This window comes from Cottoperca gobio, unplaced genomic scaffold, assembly GCF_900634415.1.
Source record: "Cottoperca gobio unplaced genomic scaffold, fCotGob3.1 fCotGob3_491arrow_ctg1, whole genome shotgun sequence".
In the NCBI taxonomy this organism is placed as follows: domain Eukaryota; kingdom Metazoa; phylum Chordata; class Actinopteri; order Perciformes; family Bovichtidae; genus Cottoperca; species Cottoperca gobio.
This window is the reverse complement of record NW_021167038.1, coordinates 42501-55039: the sequence shown is the minus strand read 5'-3', so window position 1 is coordinate 55039 and position 12539 is coordinate 42501. Positions and strand designations below refer to the sequence as shown.

General features: G+C 38.1%; 1 protein-coding gene across 1 annotated transcript in view; it reads right to left on the bottom strand.

The window, feature by feature from the left end:
- Nucleotides 1-893: 893 nt before the first annotated feature.
- mfsd11 (major facilitator superfamily domain containing 11) overlaps nt 894-12539 on the bottom strand; it is a 20819-nt gene continuing 9173 nt past the window's right edge. The window contains exons 13-14 of the mRNA XM_029428194.1: nt 4927-5062; nt 894-4511 (exon numbers count right to left, since the gene is read on the bottom strand). Of these exons, the coding sequence (XP_029284054.1) occupies nt 4350-4511; nt 4927-5062 (298 nt within the window). The 3' untranslated portion in view covers nt 894-4349. The remainder of the gene's footprint in view (nt 4512-4926; nt 5063-12539) is intronic.

Here is a 12539-nt window from a genome sequence, read left to right as displayed (position 1 = left end):
AGAGCCAGAGCACCGGGTGGGCTCAGCCTCCGCGCGCTGACTGGCTGCGTGCTGTGCGTCCTGATGGCGTGCACGCTGCTCGGGAACACCCTGGTGTGCGCTGCGGTCATCAATACAATTCTTTTTCTTTACCTTTTTGTTCTTGTGACTTAAGTATCGCTCAAGGAGAAGTCTCGTTCTCAAATCTCGCGTTGTATCCACATTGTAGAAATATGCAGCCATGACATGTCAAATCTTTTGGATCACACTAAACTACGCTTTCTGTAGGCAACACAACAAACTCGCCAACTCTCACTCACGTTTACGCCCCTGACTTCCAAAACAAGTCGACTCTCGCGAGATCTTTGAACGAGACTTTCTCCACCAGAATTGCAAACAGAGAATCCTGTCAGCTATGAAGGATGTCTCACTTATTAAGTCACATTTTATTTTGTTGTTTGTTTAAAATCAAGCGAGATGTGGGGGGGTCCGCCAGGACACAGCTTCTTTCAGCTGCTTGTTATGTTCCATAAGTATCTGCTCAGTGTGGAAGAGTAGGAACACACTATGAAGAATTCATGATTTACAATAAATAGACTATTAACTAAAAAGACCTTTCTGCTGGCAAAGAGATTTGTTACCATTGAGTTTATTGAGAAAATAGAAGAAAATAAAACATTCATTGTGTGTGTGTGTGTGTGTGTGTGTGAATGACATGTGTCACTTTGAGAGATGGAAAAGCAGAACATTTTCATTGGTATTTTGTTTGTATGGCAACATGATTAATATAGTCAGATGGATTTGAATTAATGTTTGAATATTTGTGACCGCAATTAAAATAATACATTTAGCCTCCAGTACATTCCTGTTGTGCAGCTCTTTCACATTATCCAACATAAATGATACAACTCAACTTCAAAATAATGTTTTATTGATAATAAAAACAAGCAAGCGAAAGTTCTTAATTACTACATTCAAGTATAAAATCCCTTCATAGTACACATGCACTTCCCTTAACCTTAACATCCTCCACATTGATTGCATCCATTGCAATGCATGAAACTTAATGTGTTTCACTAGCAATAAATTAACTAGAACAGAGCTGTGATTCATAAATGGACACTTTAAACCAAAGATAATAAACCTACAGCATCTAAGATATAGTTCCTAGTTTCCCACTTCAACAGTACATAAAGCTGTCTTAAGGCCCGTATTTAGCGCTGGCATCAGATCACGTTACAACAGCGGTGATTCAAAAGAAAAGGACAAGACGGAGTCTGCAGCCACGCCAGCAGCTTTGTGAGGCCGTAAAGGTCGTCGGAGAGAAATCAGAGCAAAGTTAAGATCCAGTTTTGTTGTTAAAGGGGCACTTCACTGATCTTACAACATTCATCTCCTCTTCATGGTGAGTCCGGCTCGTTGTGTACGAAGGCGTCTTCAGGCCATTGTAGGTAAAAGTAATAAATTACTGAGGGGTAATATTCAGAGAAAGAAACTCAGAACTTACTCGATTAAAGTCGTGAATTCACGACAAATAAACGAAAGTCTACGAGAAAAGATTTCTCGTACATTTGTGACTTTATAACCTCAGAGAATATCCAGGTTTCTTTTCTCGTAAATACGTCTTCACTCCCAGAAATATGGACTTTTCTCTCTGAATATTCTCCAGCGGCTCCGTAATTATAATATTCTTTAACCTCTTAGCGTGTCTCCACACTGGCCCGACGCCGCGGTGCGTTCTGTGTCTCTAACAAACGAGTCCACTGCATTTCCTTCCTCGTAAAACATTTGCAAAGCAGACATTTGTACGTATTTGGCCTCCTGCATTGTTCACATCAATGTTATTGCTACGTTTGTGGCGTGTTCGTGTTCGCACATATACAGAACATGATACAAACAACGTAACAGAACTGTTCTGGTTCCAGCCTCTAAGTGAGAGGACTTCCTGCGTTTCTTTGTCGGACATCGTTGTAAACTAAATATCTTTGAAGTTGTGAAGGTCTGTTTTGTTTTTAGACCAAACGAATATTGAAACATTAAAGCGACAGATTAAAATAATCAGAAAACAGAAAACTTGTTGTGCCGGCAGGGAGAGCTTAGCATAAGACATTATCAAGTTGCATTATGGGAATTGTAGGAACCAGCGTGTTTGGACCTGGACCTGCAGTGCCCCTTTAAGACTTTTGATTTCATGACTTTTTCCAGAAAAGTTATTATAATTCATCCCGTGAGGAACTCGAATGTCCGAACCAAATTTCACGGCAATTAATCCGAAAGTTGTTGAGATCTTTGCTCTGAACCGAGGCGGCGGACCGACTTCACTGGATCTCTCGAGCCGCTGGCGTAGCGAAAAACACAATGTCCATATTAAACGTTTCCTCTGAACGCAGACGTGTGATTATGAAAAGTCATCTGGATCTCATGACAACTAAATATAGAAGCACTTAGTGTCTCACGAAGGAACAAGAAGAAAAACGGAGAATGTACGATTTAGAGCCATTTTAGGTAAAAATAAAAACAATAATAAAATGAACTGGAGGGGGGGGGGGTTAAATCTATCTGAGATTAAAGTGAACGAACAAGAAAAACCTCGATATCCCCGAGAACATAAATCACTCATCGTTTCTCTTAAAGCCGTAAATCTATAAGCAATGCTTTTGTATTTTGTCGCTTCACTTTCTTTGTGACTTTAATTTCACAGAATTTCAGATTTTTTCTTGTAAATTTCCGACTTTAATCTGAGATTTTTATTAATTTTGTACCTGAAACACGGCGTCGTGCGAATGAGGGGGAACGTTTCACTCGAATACAAAGTTCAGCTTCTGGATCACATTTCCCTTTTAACTGCTTTGTCAGATGACTGACTGGATGCAGAGTATCTTAACGTTGCCGGCGAGGTCGTGAACACCTCGTGCGTCTGACAGACGATAACGGCGTCAGCAGAGTTTCTGTCCGTTTCTCTGTAATCGTGTTGATTTTGTGCGAGACGTCCCACGAGGGGGAAGAACTTTTAAAGGATAAGGCTGAAATTATTGTGTGTTTTTACTGTCAACAAATCCCATGAAAAGACCAAAACCAACAATGTGTCGCGTCTAAACACGTCTGACTTCCTGTCTGCGGCTCAGAGCTCGTCGGTTCCCACTGAAGACATTAATCTTTAAAAACACATATATTTAGTTTCATGTTTAAAAAAGGCTCATAATTCCCTAAAACAGCTGCTCACTGTAGTTTTATTAGAGATGATCCACAGCAAAAATAATCTCCAACTCTTTCCATAATCTTAATCATTCAAGACGTTTCTCCTGCAGAAATGTCTTTAAATGTTGTTTCCAGCATCAAAAAGGTGGAGATGTGCTCCTTTTCTCCGTCTTATATCATATTAAAGTGAACATCTTTGAGTTCAGGACAGAACAAGACATTTAAAAGACAATCTTCACTATTTTCTAACATTTTATAGACAAATTAATGGTTTTAATCACACAAACAGGAGAAATAGTGCATCTGTTGGGGACTATTTTCAGCGGCGGATTAATCCACATGTGGTGCTCGAGTGAGTATTTGTGGCAGCAGTGTGTGTGTGTTCTCATAGTGTGTGTTTAACAGTTTTAACAACAATGGAGGAACAAGAGATATTAATACTTGTGAGGAGGATTCATTAAGGACTCATGTTGCTCTTTTCATGGGAAGAAAAACATAGAATATCACCAACCTTATACTTTAACCGAGCAGCAGCACAAGATGAAAACCTGCAGCTGATTCACAATGACCCGAACCCCCCCCCCTTATATCATCGCTGACAGGCCTTCGAACCAAAAGTGCTTTTTACCCATCATGCCTCAGTGAAGTCCGTTTAAAGGAGCACTTCACACACTGCCCCTCGGCATCAGCTGCTCTGCGTCTCCTTTAACTCCTGCACTAAACGTTCTCTGCTCTCCTGCCTCCAGAGAACAGAGACAGAGAAGTCCTGATGAACTGAACATCTGTTCACAAACTCTCACCACTCAGAGTAATAAAGAGTTTGAAATAGTGCAGCTTTAATGAACGTGTGTGACGTAGTGCCATGAGCTGGATCAATGACACTTTATTATTCTATGAACTAAGTTTTCTTCAGGAGTTAAGGAGACGCAGAGGAGCTGATGTTTGTCTGGAAGTCGTTCACATTATTCCAGATGCACAGAGTATGAGAGGTAATGAGGTATATTTTGTGTGCACTGAGTTCCTCCTCGTGCTTTTTGATTTGGTTACAGATAAATATTGAGACTTCCTGCAGCCGGCCGAGCTTCTGCAGACGGGATGTAAAAACAAGCGTACCCAGAGTCAGTGCCTGTTTGCAGAGGCGGGAAACGTTCCTCCTCCTCCGCAGACTCACATCAGATGCTGTCGTAGTCGGATTCTCTCCGGCGGATCTCGGCCATCCACTCGGCCATGAAGAAGGTTACGGTGCCCAGGAAGCCGACCAGCACCAGGATGAGCAGCTGCCAGTGCAGCAGCAGGTAGTTACTGTAGAAGAAGGCCAGAGCGGCCATGATGGACTGCAGAGGAAACAACACGCGTTGAGAAGCTGATCGGACTTCAAGTTAGAAAACATCCACTGCTCAAAACCTCAAATATCTTCTTACACATTTACTCATCTGTTAACTTTAGCGTTCTGATCTTAATCCACTGAGTGCATTTGAAACTATTCTCTTCACTTTTTCCTGTGAGCAGAATCCTCCAGAGGATCTCCTCTCTCTGAGTCAAAGGTCAAACATCAGAGTTCCTCCTGCACGCTGTTCGGCTGCCGCTAACGTAAAATCCTTCACATATAGAGTTAAAAGCACCAGGATGTAGGAAGTGTCTTAAAACTGGATAAACAGTCAGTTTATGAAGCTCCTGGCTACAAACACGACGCTGTATGCAACACAGGACGAGTGTTTTGCTACTGTCTACATGCTACATGTCTCTCACCTGTATGAACTTGAAGACGGCGAAGGCGGGGGCGCTGTTGTCGCGGAACGTGAAGCCGATGATGCTGAGGAGCTGCGTGTTGAAGCAGCTGTCTCCCAAACCGAGCAGGAAGCTGCAGAGCAGCGCCACGCCGACACTGAGCACATCGACCATCAGCAGTTAATATTCACAATGAGCTGCAGTGAATATGTTCTGATACTTCTAATATACTGTGACTGAAGGAGCAGGACGTGACTTCTGATGTTCTACTCTAACAGAGTACTTTACAGAGTAGTGTCAGTACTTCTACTCTAACAGAGTACTTTACAGAGTAGTGTCAGTACTTCTACTCTAACAGAGTACTTTACAGAGTAGTGTCAGTACTTCTACTCTAACAGAGTACTTTACAGAGTAGTGTCAGTACTTCTACTCTAACAGAGTACTTTACAGAGTAGTGTCAGTACTTCTACTCTAACAGAGTACTTTACAGAGTAGTGTCAGTACTTCTACTCTAACAGAGTACTTTACAGAGTAGTGTCAGTACTTCTACTCTAACAGAGTACTTTACAGAGAAGTGTCAGTACTTCTACTCTAACAGAGTACTTTACAGAGTAGTGTCAGTACTTCTACTCTAACAGAGTACTTTACAGAGTACTTTACTTTACAGAGTAGTGTCAGTACTTCTACTCTAACAGAGTACTTTACAGAGTAGTGTCAGTACTTCTACTCTAACAGAGTACTTTACAGAGTAGTGTCAGTACTTCTACTCTAACAGAGTACTTTACAGAGTAGTGTCAGTACTTCTACTCTAACAGAGTACTTTACAGAGTAGTGTCAGTACTTCTACTCTAACAGAGTACTTTACAGAGTAGTGTCAGTACTTCTACTCTAACAGAGTACTTTACAGAGTAGTGTCAGTACTTCTACTCTAACAGAGTACTTTACAGAGTAGTGTCAGTACTTCTACTCTAACAGAGTACTTTACAGAGTAGTATTAGTACTTCTACTCTAACAGAGTACTTTACAGAGTAGTGTCAGTACTTCTACTCTAACAGAGTACTTTACAGAGTAGTGTCAGTACTTCTACTCTAACAGAGTACTTTACAGAGTAGTGTCAGTACTTCTACTCTAACAGAGTACTTTACAGAGTAGTGTCAGTACTTCTACTCTAACAGAGTACTTTACAGAGTAGTGTCAGTACTTCTACTCTAACAGAGTACTTTACAGAGTAGTGTCAGTACTTCTACTCTAACAGAGTACTTTACAGAGTAGTGTCAGTACTTCTACTCTAACAGAGTACTTTACAGAGTAGTGTCAGTACTTCTACTCTAACAGAGTACTTTACAGAGTAGTATTAGTACTTCTACTCTAACAGAGTACTTTACAGAGTAGTGTCAGTACTTCTACTCTAACAGAGTACTTTACAGAGTAGTGTCAGTACTTCTACTCTAACAGAGTACTTTACAGAGAAGTGTCAGTACTTCTACTCTAACAGAGTACTTTACAGAGTAGTGTCAGTACTTCTACTCTAACAGAGTACTTTACAGAGTAGTGTCAGTACTTCTACTCTAACAGAGTACTTTACAGAGTAGTGTCAGTACTTCTACTCTAACAGAGTACTTTACAGAGTAGTATTAGTACTTCTACTCTAACAGAGTACTTTACAGAGTAGTGTCAGTACTTGTACTCTAACAGAGTAGTGTCAGTACTTCTACTCTAACAGAGTACTTTACAGAGTAGTGTCAGTACTTCTACTCTAACAGAGTACTTTATAGAGTAGTGTCAGTACTTCTACTCTAACAGAGTACTTTACAGAGAAGTGTCAGTACTTCTACTCTAACAGAGTACTTTACAGAGTAGTGTCAGTACTTCTACTCTAACAGAGTACTTTATAGAGTAGTGTCAGTACTTGTACTCTAACAGAGTAGTGTCAGTACTTCTACTCTAACAGAGTACTTTACAGAGTAGTGTCAGTACTTCTACTCTAACAGAGTACTTTACAGAGTAGTGTCAGTACTTCTACTCTAACAGAGTAGTGTCAGTACTTCTACTCTAACAGAGTACTTTACAGAGTAGTGTCAGTACTTCTACTCTAACAGAGTACTTTACAGAGTAGTGTCAGTACTTCTACTCTAACAGAGTACTTTATAGAGTAGTATTAGTACTTCTACTCTAATAGAGTACTTTATAGAGTAGTATTAGTACTTCTACTCTAACAGAGTACTTTATAGAGTAGTGTCAGTACTTCTACTCTAACAGAGTACTTTACAGAGTAGTATTAGTACTTCTACTCTAACAGAGTACTTTACAGAGTAGTGTCAGTACTTGTACTCTAACAGAGTACTTTACAGAGCAGTGTCAGTACTTCTACTCTAACAGAGTACTTTACAGAGTAGTGTCAGTACTTCTACTCTAACAGAGTACTTTACAGAGTAGTGTCAGTACTTCTACTCTAACAGAGTACTTTACAGAGTAGTATTAGTACTTCTACTCTAACAGAGTACTTTATAGAGTAGTATCAGTACTTCTACTCTAACAGAGTACTTTACAGAGTAGTATTAGTACTTCTACTCTAACAGAGTACTTTATAGAGTAGTATCAGTACTTCTACTCTAACAGAGTACTTTACAGAGTAGTATCAGTACTTCTACTCTAACAGAGTACTTTACAGAGTAGTGTCAGTACTTCTACTCTAACAGAGTACTTTACAGAGTAGTATTAGTACTTCTACTTAAAGCTGAGTACTTTACAGAGTAGTGTCAGTACTTCTACTCTAACAGAGTACTTTACAGAGTAGTGTCAGTACTTCTACTCTAACAGAGTACTTTATAGAGTAGTATCAGTACTTCTACTCTAACAGATTACTTTACAGAGTAGTGTCAGTACTTCTACTCTAACAGAGTACTTTACAGAGTAGTGTCAGTACTTCTACTCTAACAGAGTACTTTACAGAGTAGTATCAGTACTTCTACTCTAACAGAGTACTTTACAGAGTAGTGTCAGTACTTCTACTCTAACAGAGTACTTTACAGAGTAGTGTCAGTACTTCTACTCTAACAGAGTACTTTACAGAGTAGTATCAGTACTTCTACTCTAACAGAGTACTTTACAGAGTAGTATTAGTACTTGTACTTAAAGCTGAGTACTTTACAGAGTAGTATCAGTACTTGTACTTAAAGCTGAGTACTTTAAAGAGTAGTGTAAGTACTTCCACTTAAAGCTGAGTACTTTACAGAGTAGTGTCAGTACTTCTACTCTAACAGAGTACTTTACAGAGTAGTATCAGTACTTCTACTTAAAGCTGAGTACTTTACAGAGTAGTATCAGTACTTCTACTCTAACAGAGTACTTTACAGAGTAGTATCAGTACTTGTACTTAAAGCTGAGTACTTTACAGAGTAGTATCAGTACTTGTACTTAAAGCTGAGTACTTTACAGAGTAGTATCAGTACTTGTACTTAAAGCTGAGTACTTTACAGAGTAGTATCAGTACTTGTACTTAAAGCTGAGTACTTTACAGAGTAGTATCAGTACTTCTACTCTAACAGAGTACTTTACAGAGTAGTATCAGTACTTGTACTTAAAGCTGAGTACTTTACAGAGTAGTATCAGTACTTGTACTTAAAGCTGAGTACTTTACAGAGTAGTATCAGTACTTGTACTTAAAGCTGAGTACTTTACAGAGTAGTATCAGTACTTCTACTCTAACAGAGTACTTTACAGAGTAGTATCAGTACTTCTACTTAAAGCTGAGTACTTTACAGAGTAGTATCAGTACTTCTACTCTAACAGAGTACTTTACAGAGTAGTATCAGTACTTGTACTTAAAGCTGAGTACTTTACAGAGTAGTGTCAGTACTTCTACTCTAACAGAGTACTTTACAGAGTAGTGTCAGTACTTCTACTCTAACAGAGTACTTTACAGAGTAGTATCAGTACTTCTACTCTAACAGAGTACTTTACAGAGTAGTGTCAGTACTTCTACTCTAACAGAGTACTTTACAGAGTAGTATTAGTACTTCTACTTAAAGCTGAGTACTTTACAGAGTAGTATCAGTACTTGTACTTAAAGCTGAGTACTTTAAAGAGTAGTGTAAGTACTTCCACTTAAAGCTGAGTACTTTACAGAGTAGTGTCAGTACTTCTACTCTAACAGAGTACTTTACAGAGTAGTATCAGTACTTGTACTTAAAGCTGAGTACTTTACAGAGTAGTATCAGTACTTCTACTCTAACAGAGTACTTTACAGAGTAGTATCAGTACTTCTACTCTAACAGAGTACTTTACAGAGTAGTATCAGTACTTGTACTTAAAGCTGAGTACTTTACAGAGTAGTATCAGTACTTGTACTTAAAGCTGAGTACTTTACAGAGTAGTATCAGTACTTGTACTTAAAGCTGAGTACTTTAAAGAGTAGTGTAAGTACTTCCACTTAAAGCTGAGTACTTTACAGAGTAGTGTCAGTACTTCTACTCTAACAGAGTACTTTACAGAGTAGTATCAGTACTTGTACTTAAAGCTGAGTACTTTACAGAGTAGTATCAGTACTTGTACTTAAAGCTGAGTACTTTACAGAGTAGTATCAGTACTTGTACTTAAAGCTGAGTACTTTAAAGAGTAGTGTAAGTACTTCCACTTAAAGCTGAGTACTTTACAGAGTAGTGTCAGTACTTCTACTCTAACAGAGTACTTTACAGAGTAGTATCAGTACTTCTACTTAAAGCTGAGTACTTTACAGAGTAGTATCAGTACTTCTACTCTAACAGAGTACTTTACAGAGTAGTATCAGTACTTCTACTCTAACAGAGTACTTTACAGAGTAGTATCAGTACTTGTACTTAAAGCTGAGTACTTTACAGAGTAGTATCAGTACTTGTACTTAAAGCTGAGTACTTTACAGAGTAGTATCAGTACTTCTACTCTAACAGAGTACTTTACAGAGTAGTATCAGTACTTGTACTTAAAGCTGAGTACTTTACAGAGTAGTATCAGTACTTCTACTCTAACAGAGTACTTTACAGAGTAGTATCAGTACTTCTACTTAAAGCTGAGTACTTTACAGAGTAGTATCAGTACTTCTACTCTAACAGAGTACTTTACAGAGTAGTATCAGTACTTGTACTTAAAGCTGAGTACTTTACAGAGTAGTATCAGTACTTGTACTTAAAGCTGAGTACTTTACAGAGTAGTATCAGTACTTGTACTTAAAGCTGAGTACTTTACAGAGTAGTATCAGTACTTGTACTTAAAGCTGAGTACTTTACAGAGTAGTATCAGTACTTCTACTCTAACAGAGTACTTTACAGAGTAGTATCAGTACTTGTACTTAAAGCTGAGTACTTTACAGAGTAGTATCAGTACTTGTACTTAAAGCTGAGTACTTTACAGAGTAGTATCAGTACTTGTACTTAAAGCTGAGTACTTTACAGAGTAGTATCAGTACTTCTACTCTAACAGAGTACTTTACAGAGTAGTATCAGTACTTCTACTTAAAGCTGAGTACTTTACAGAGTAGTATCAGTACTTCTACTCTAACAGAGTACTTTACAGAGTAGTATCAGTACTTGTACTTAAAGCTGAGTACTTTACAGAGTAGTGTCAGTACTTCTACTCTAACAGAGTACTTTACAGAGTAGTGTCAGTACTTCTACTCTAACAGAGTACTTTACAGAGTAGTATCAGTACTTCTACTCTAACAGAGTACTTTACAGAGTAGTGTCAGTACTTCTACTCTAACAGAGTACTTTACAGAGTAGTATTAGTACTTCTACTTAAAGCTGAGTACTTTACAGAGTAGTATCAGTACTTGTACTTAAAGCTGAGTACTTTAAAGAGTAGTGTAAGTACTTCCACTTAAAGCTGAGTACTTTACAGAGTAGTGTCAGTACTTCTACTCTAACAGAGTACTTTACAGAGTAGTATCAGTACTTGTACTTAAAGCTGAGTACTTTACAGAGTAGTATCAGTACTTCTACTCTAACAGAGTACTTTACAGAGTAGTATCAGTACTTCTACTCTAACAGAGTACTTTACAGAGTAGTATCAGTACTTGTACTTAAAGCTGAGTACTTTACAGAGTAGTATCAGTACTTGTACTTAAAGCTGAGTACTTTACAGAGTAGTATCAGTACTTGTACTTAAAGCTGAGTACTTTAAAGAGTAGTGTAAGTACTTCCACTTAAAGCTGAGTACTTTACAGAGTAGTGTCAGTACTTCTACTCTAACAGAGTACTTTACAGAGTAGTATCAGTACTTGTACTTAAAGCTGAGTACTTTACAGAGTAGTATCAGTACTTGTACTTAAAGCTGAGTACTTTACAGAGTAGTATCAGTACTTGTACTTAAAGCTGAGTACTTTAAAGAGTAGTGTAAGTACTTCCACTTAAAGCTGAGTACTTTACAGAGTAGTGTCAGTACTTCTACTCTAACAGAGTACTTTACAGAGTAGTATCAGTACTTCTACTTAAAGCTGAGTACTTTACAGAGTAGTATCAGTACTTCTACTCTAACAGAGTACTTTACAGAGTAGTATCAGTACTTCTACTCTAACAGAGTACTTTACAGAGTAGTATCAGTACTTGTACTTAAAGCTGAGTACTTTACAGAGTAGTATCAGTACTTGTACTTAAAGCTGAGTACTTTACAGAGTAGTATCAGTACTTCTACTCTAACAGAGTACTTTACAGAGTAGTATCAGTACTTGTACTTAAAGCTGAGTACTTTACAGAGTAGTATCAGTACTTCTACTCTAACAGAGTACTTTACAGAGTAGTATCAGTACTTCTACTTAAAGCTGAGTACTTTACAGAGTAGTATCAGTACTTCTACTCTAACAGAGTACTTTACAGAGTAGTATCAGTACTTGTACTTAAAGCTGAGTACTTTACAGAGTAGTATCAGTACTTGTACTTAAAGCTGAGTACTTTACAGAGTAGTATCAGTACTTGTACTTAAAGCTGAGTACTTTACAGAGTAGTATCAGTACTTGTACTTAAAGCTGAGTACTTTACAGAGTAGTATCAGTACTTCTACTCTAACAGAGTACTTTACAGAGTAGTATCAGTACTTGTACTTAAAGCTGAGTACTTTACAGAGTAGTATCAGTACTTGTACTTAAAGCTGAGTACTTTACAGAGTAGTATCAGTACTTCTACTCTAACAGAGTACTTTACAGAGTAGTATCAGTACTTGTACTTAAAGCTGAGTACTTTACAGAGTAGTATCAGTACTTGTACTTAAAGCTGAGTACTTTACAGAGTAGTATTAGTACTTGTACTTAAAGCTGAGTACTTTACAGAGTAGTATCAGTACTTCTACTTAAAGCTGAGTACTTTACAGAGTAGTATCAGTACTTCTACTCTAACGGAGTACTTTACAGAGTAGTATCAGTACTTCTACTCTAACAGATTACTTTACAGAGTAGTATCAGTACTTGTACTTAAAACTGAGTACTTTACAGAGTTGTATCAGTACTTGTACTCTAACAGAGTACTTTACAGAGTAGTATCAGTACTTGTACTTAAAACTGAGTACTTTACAGAGTAGTATCAGTACTTGTACTTAAAACTGAGTACTTTACAGAGTTGTATCAGTACTTGTACTCTAACAGAGTACTTTACAGAGTAGGATCAGTA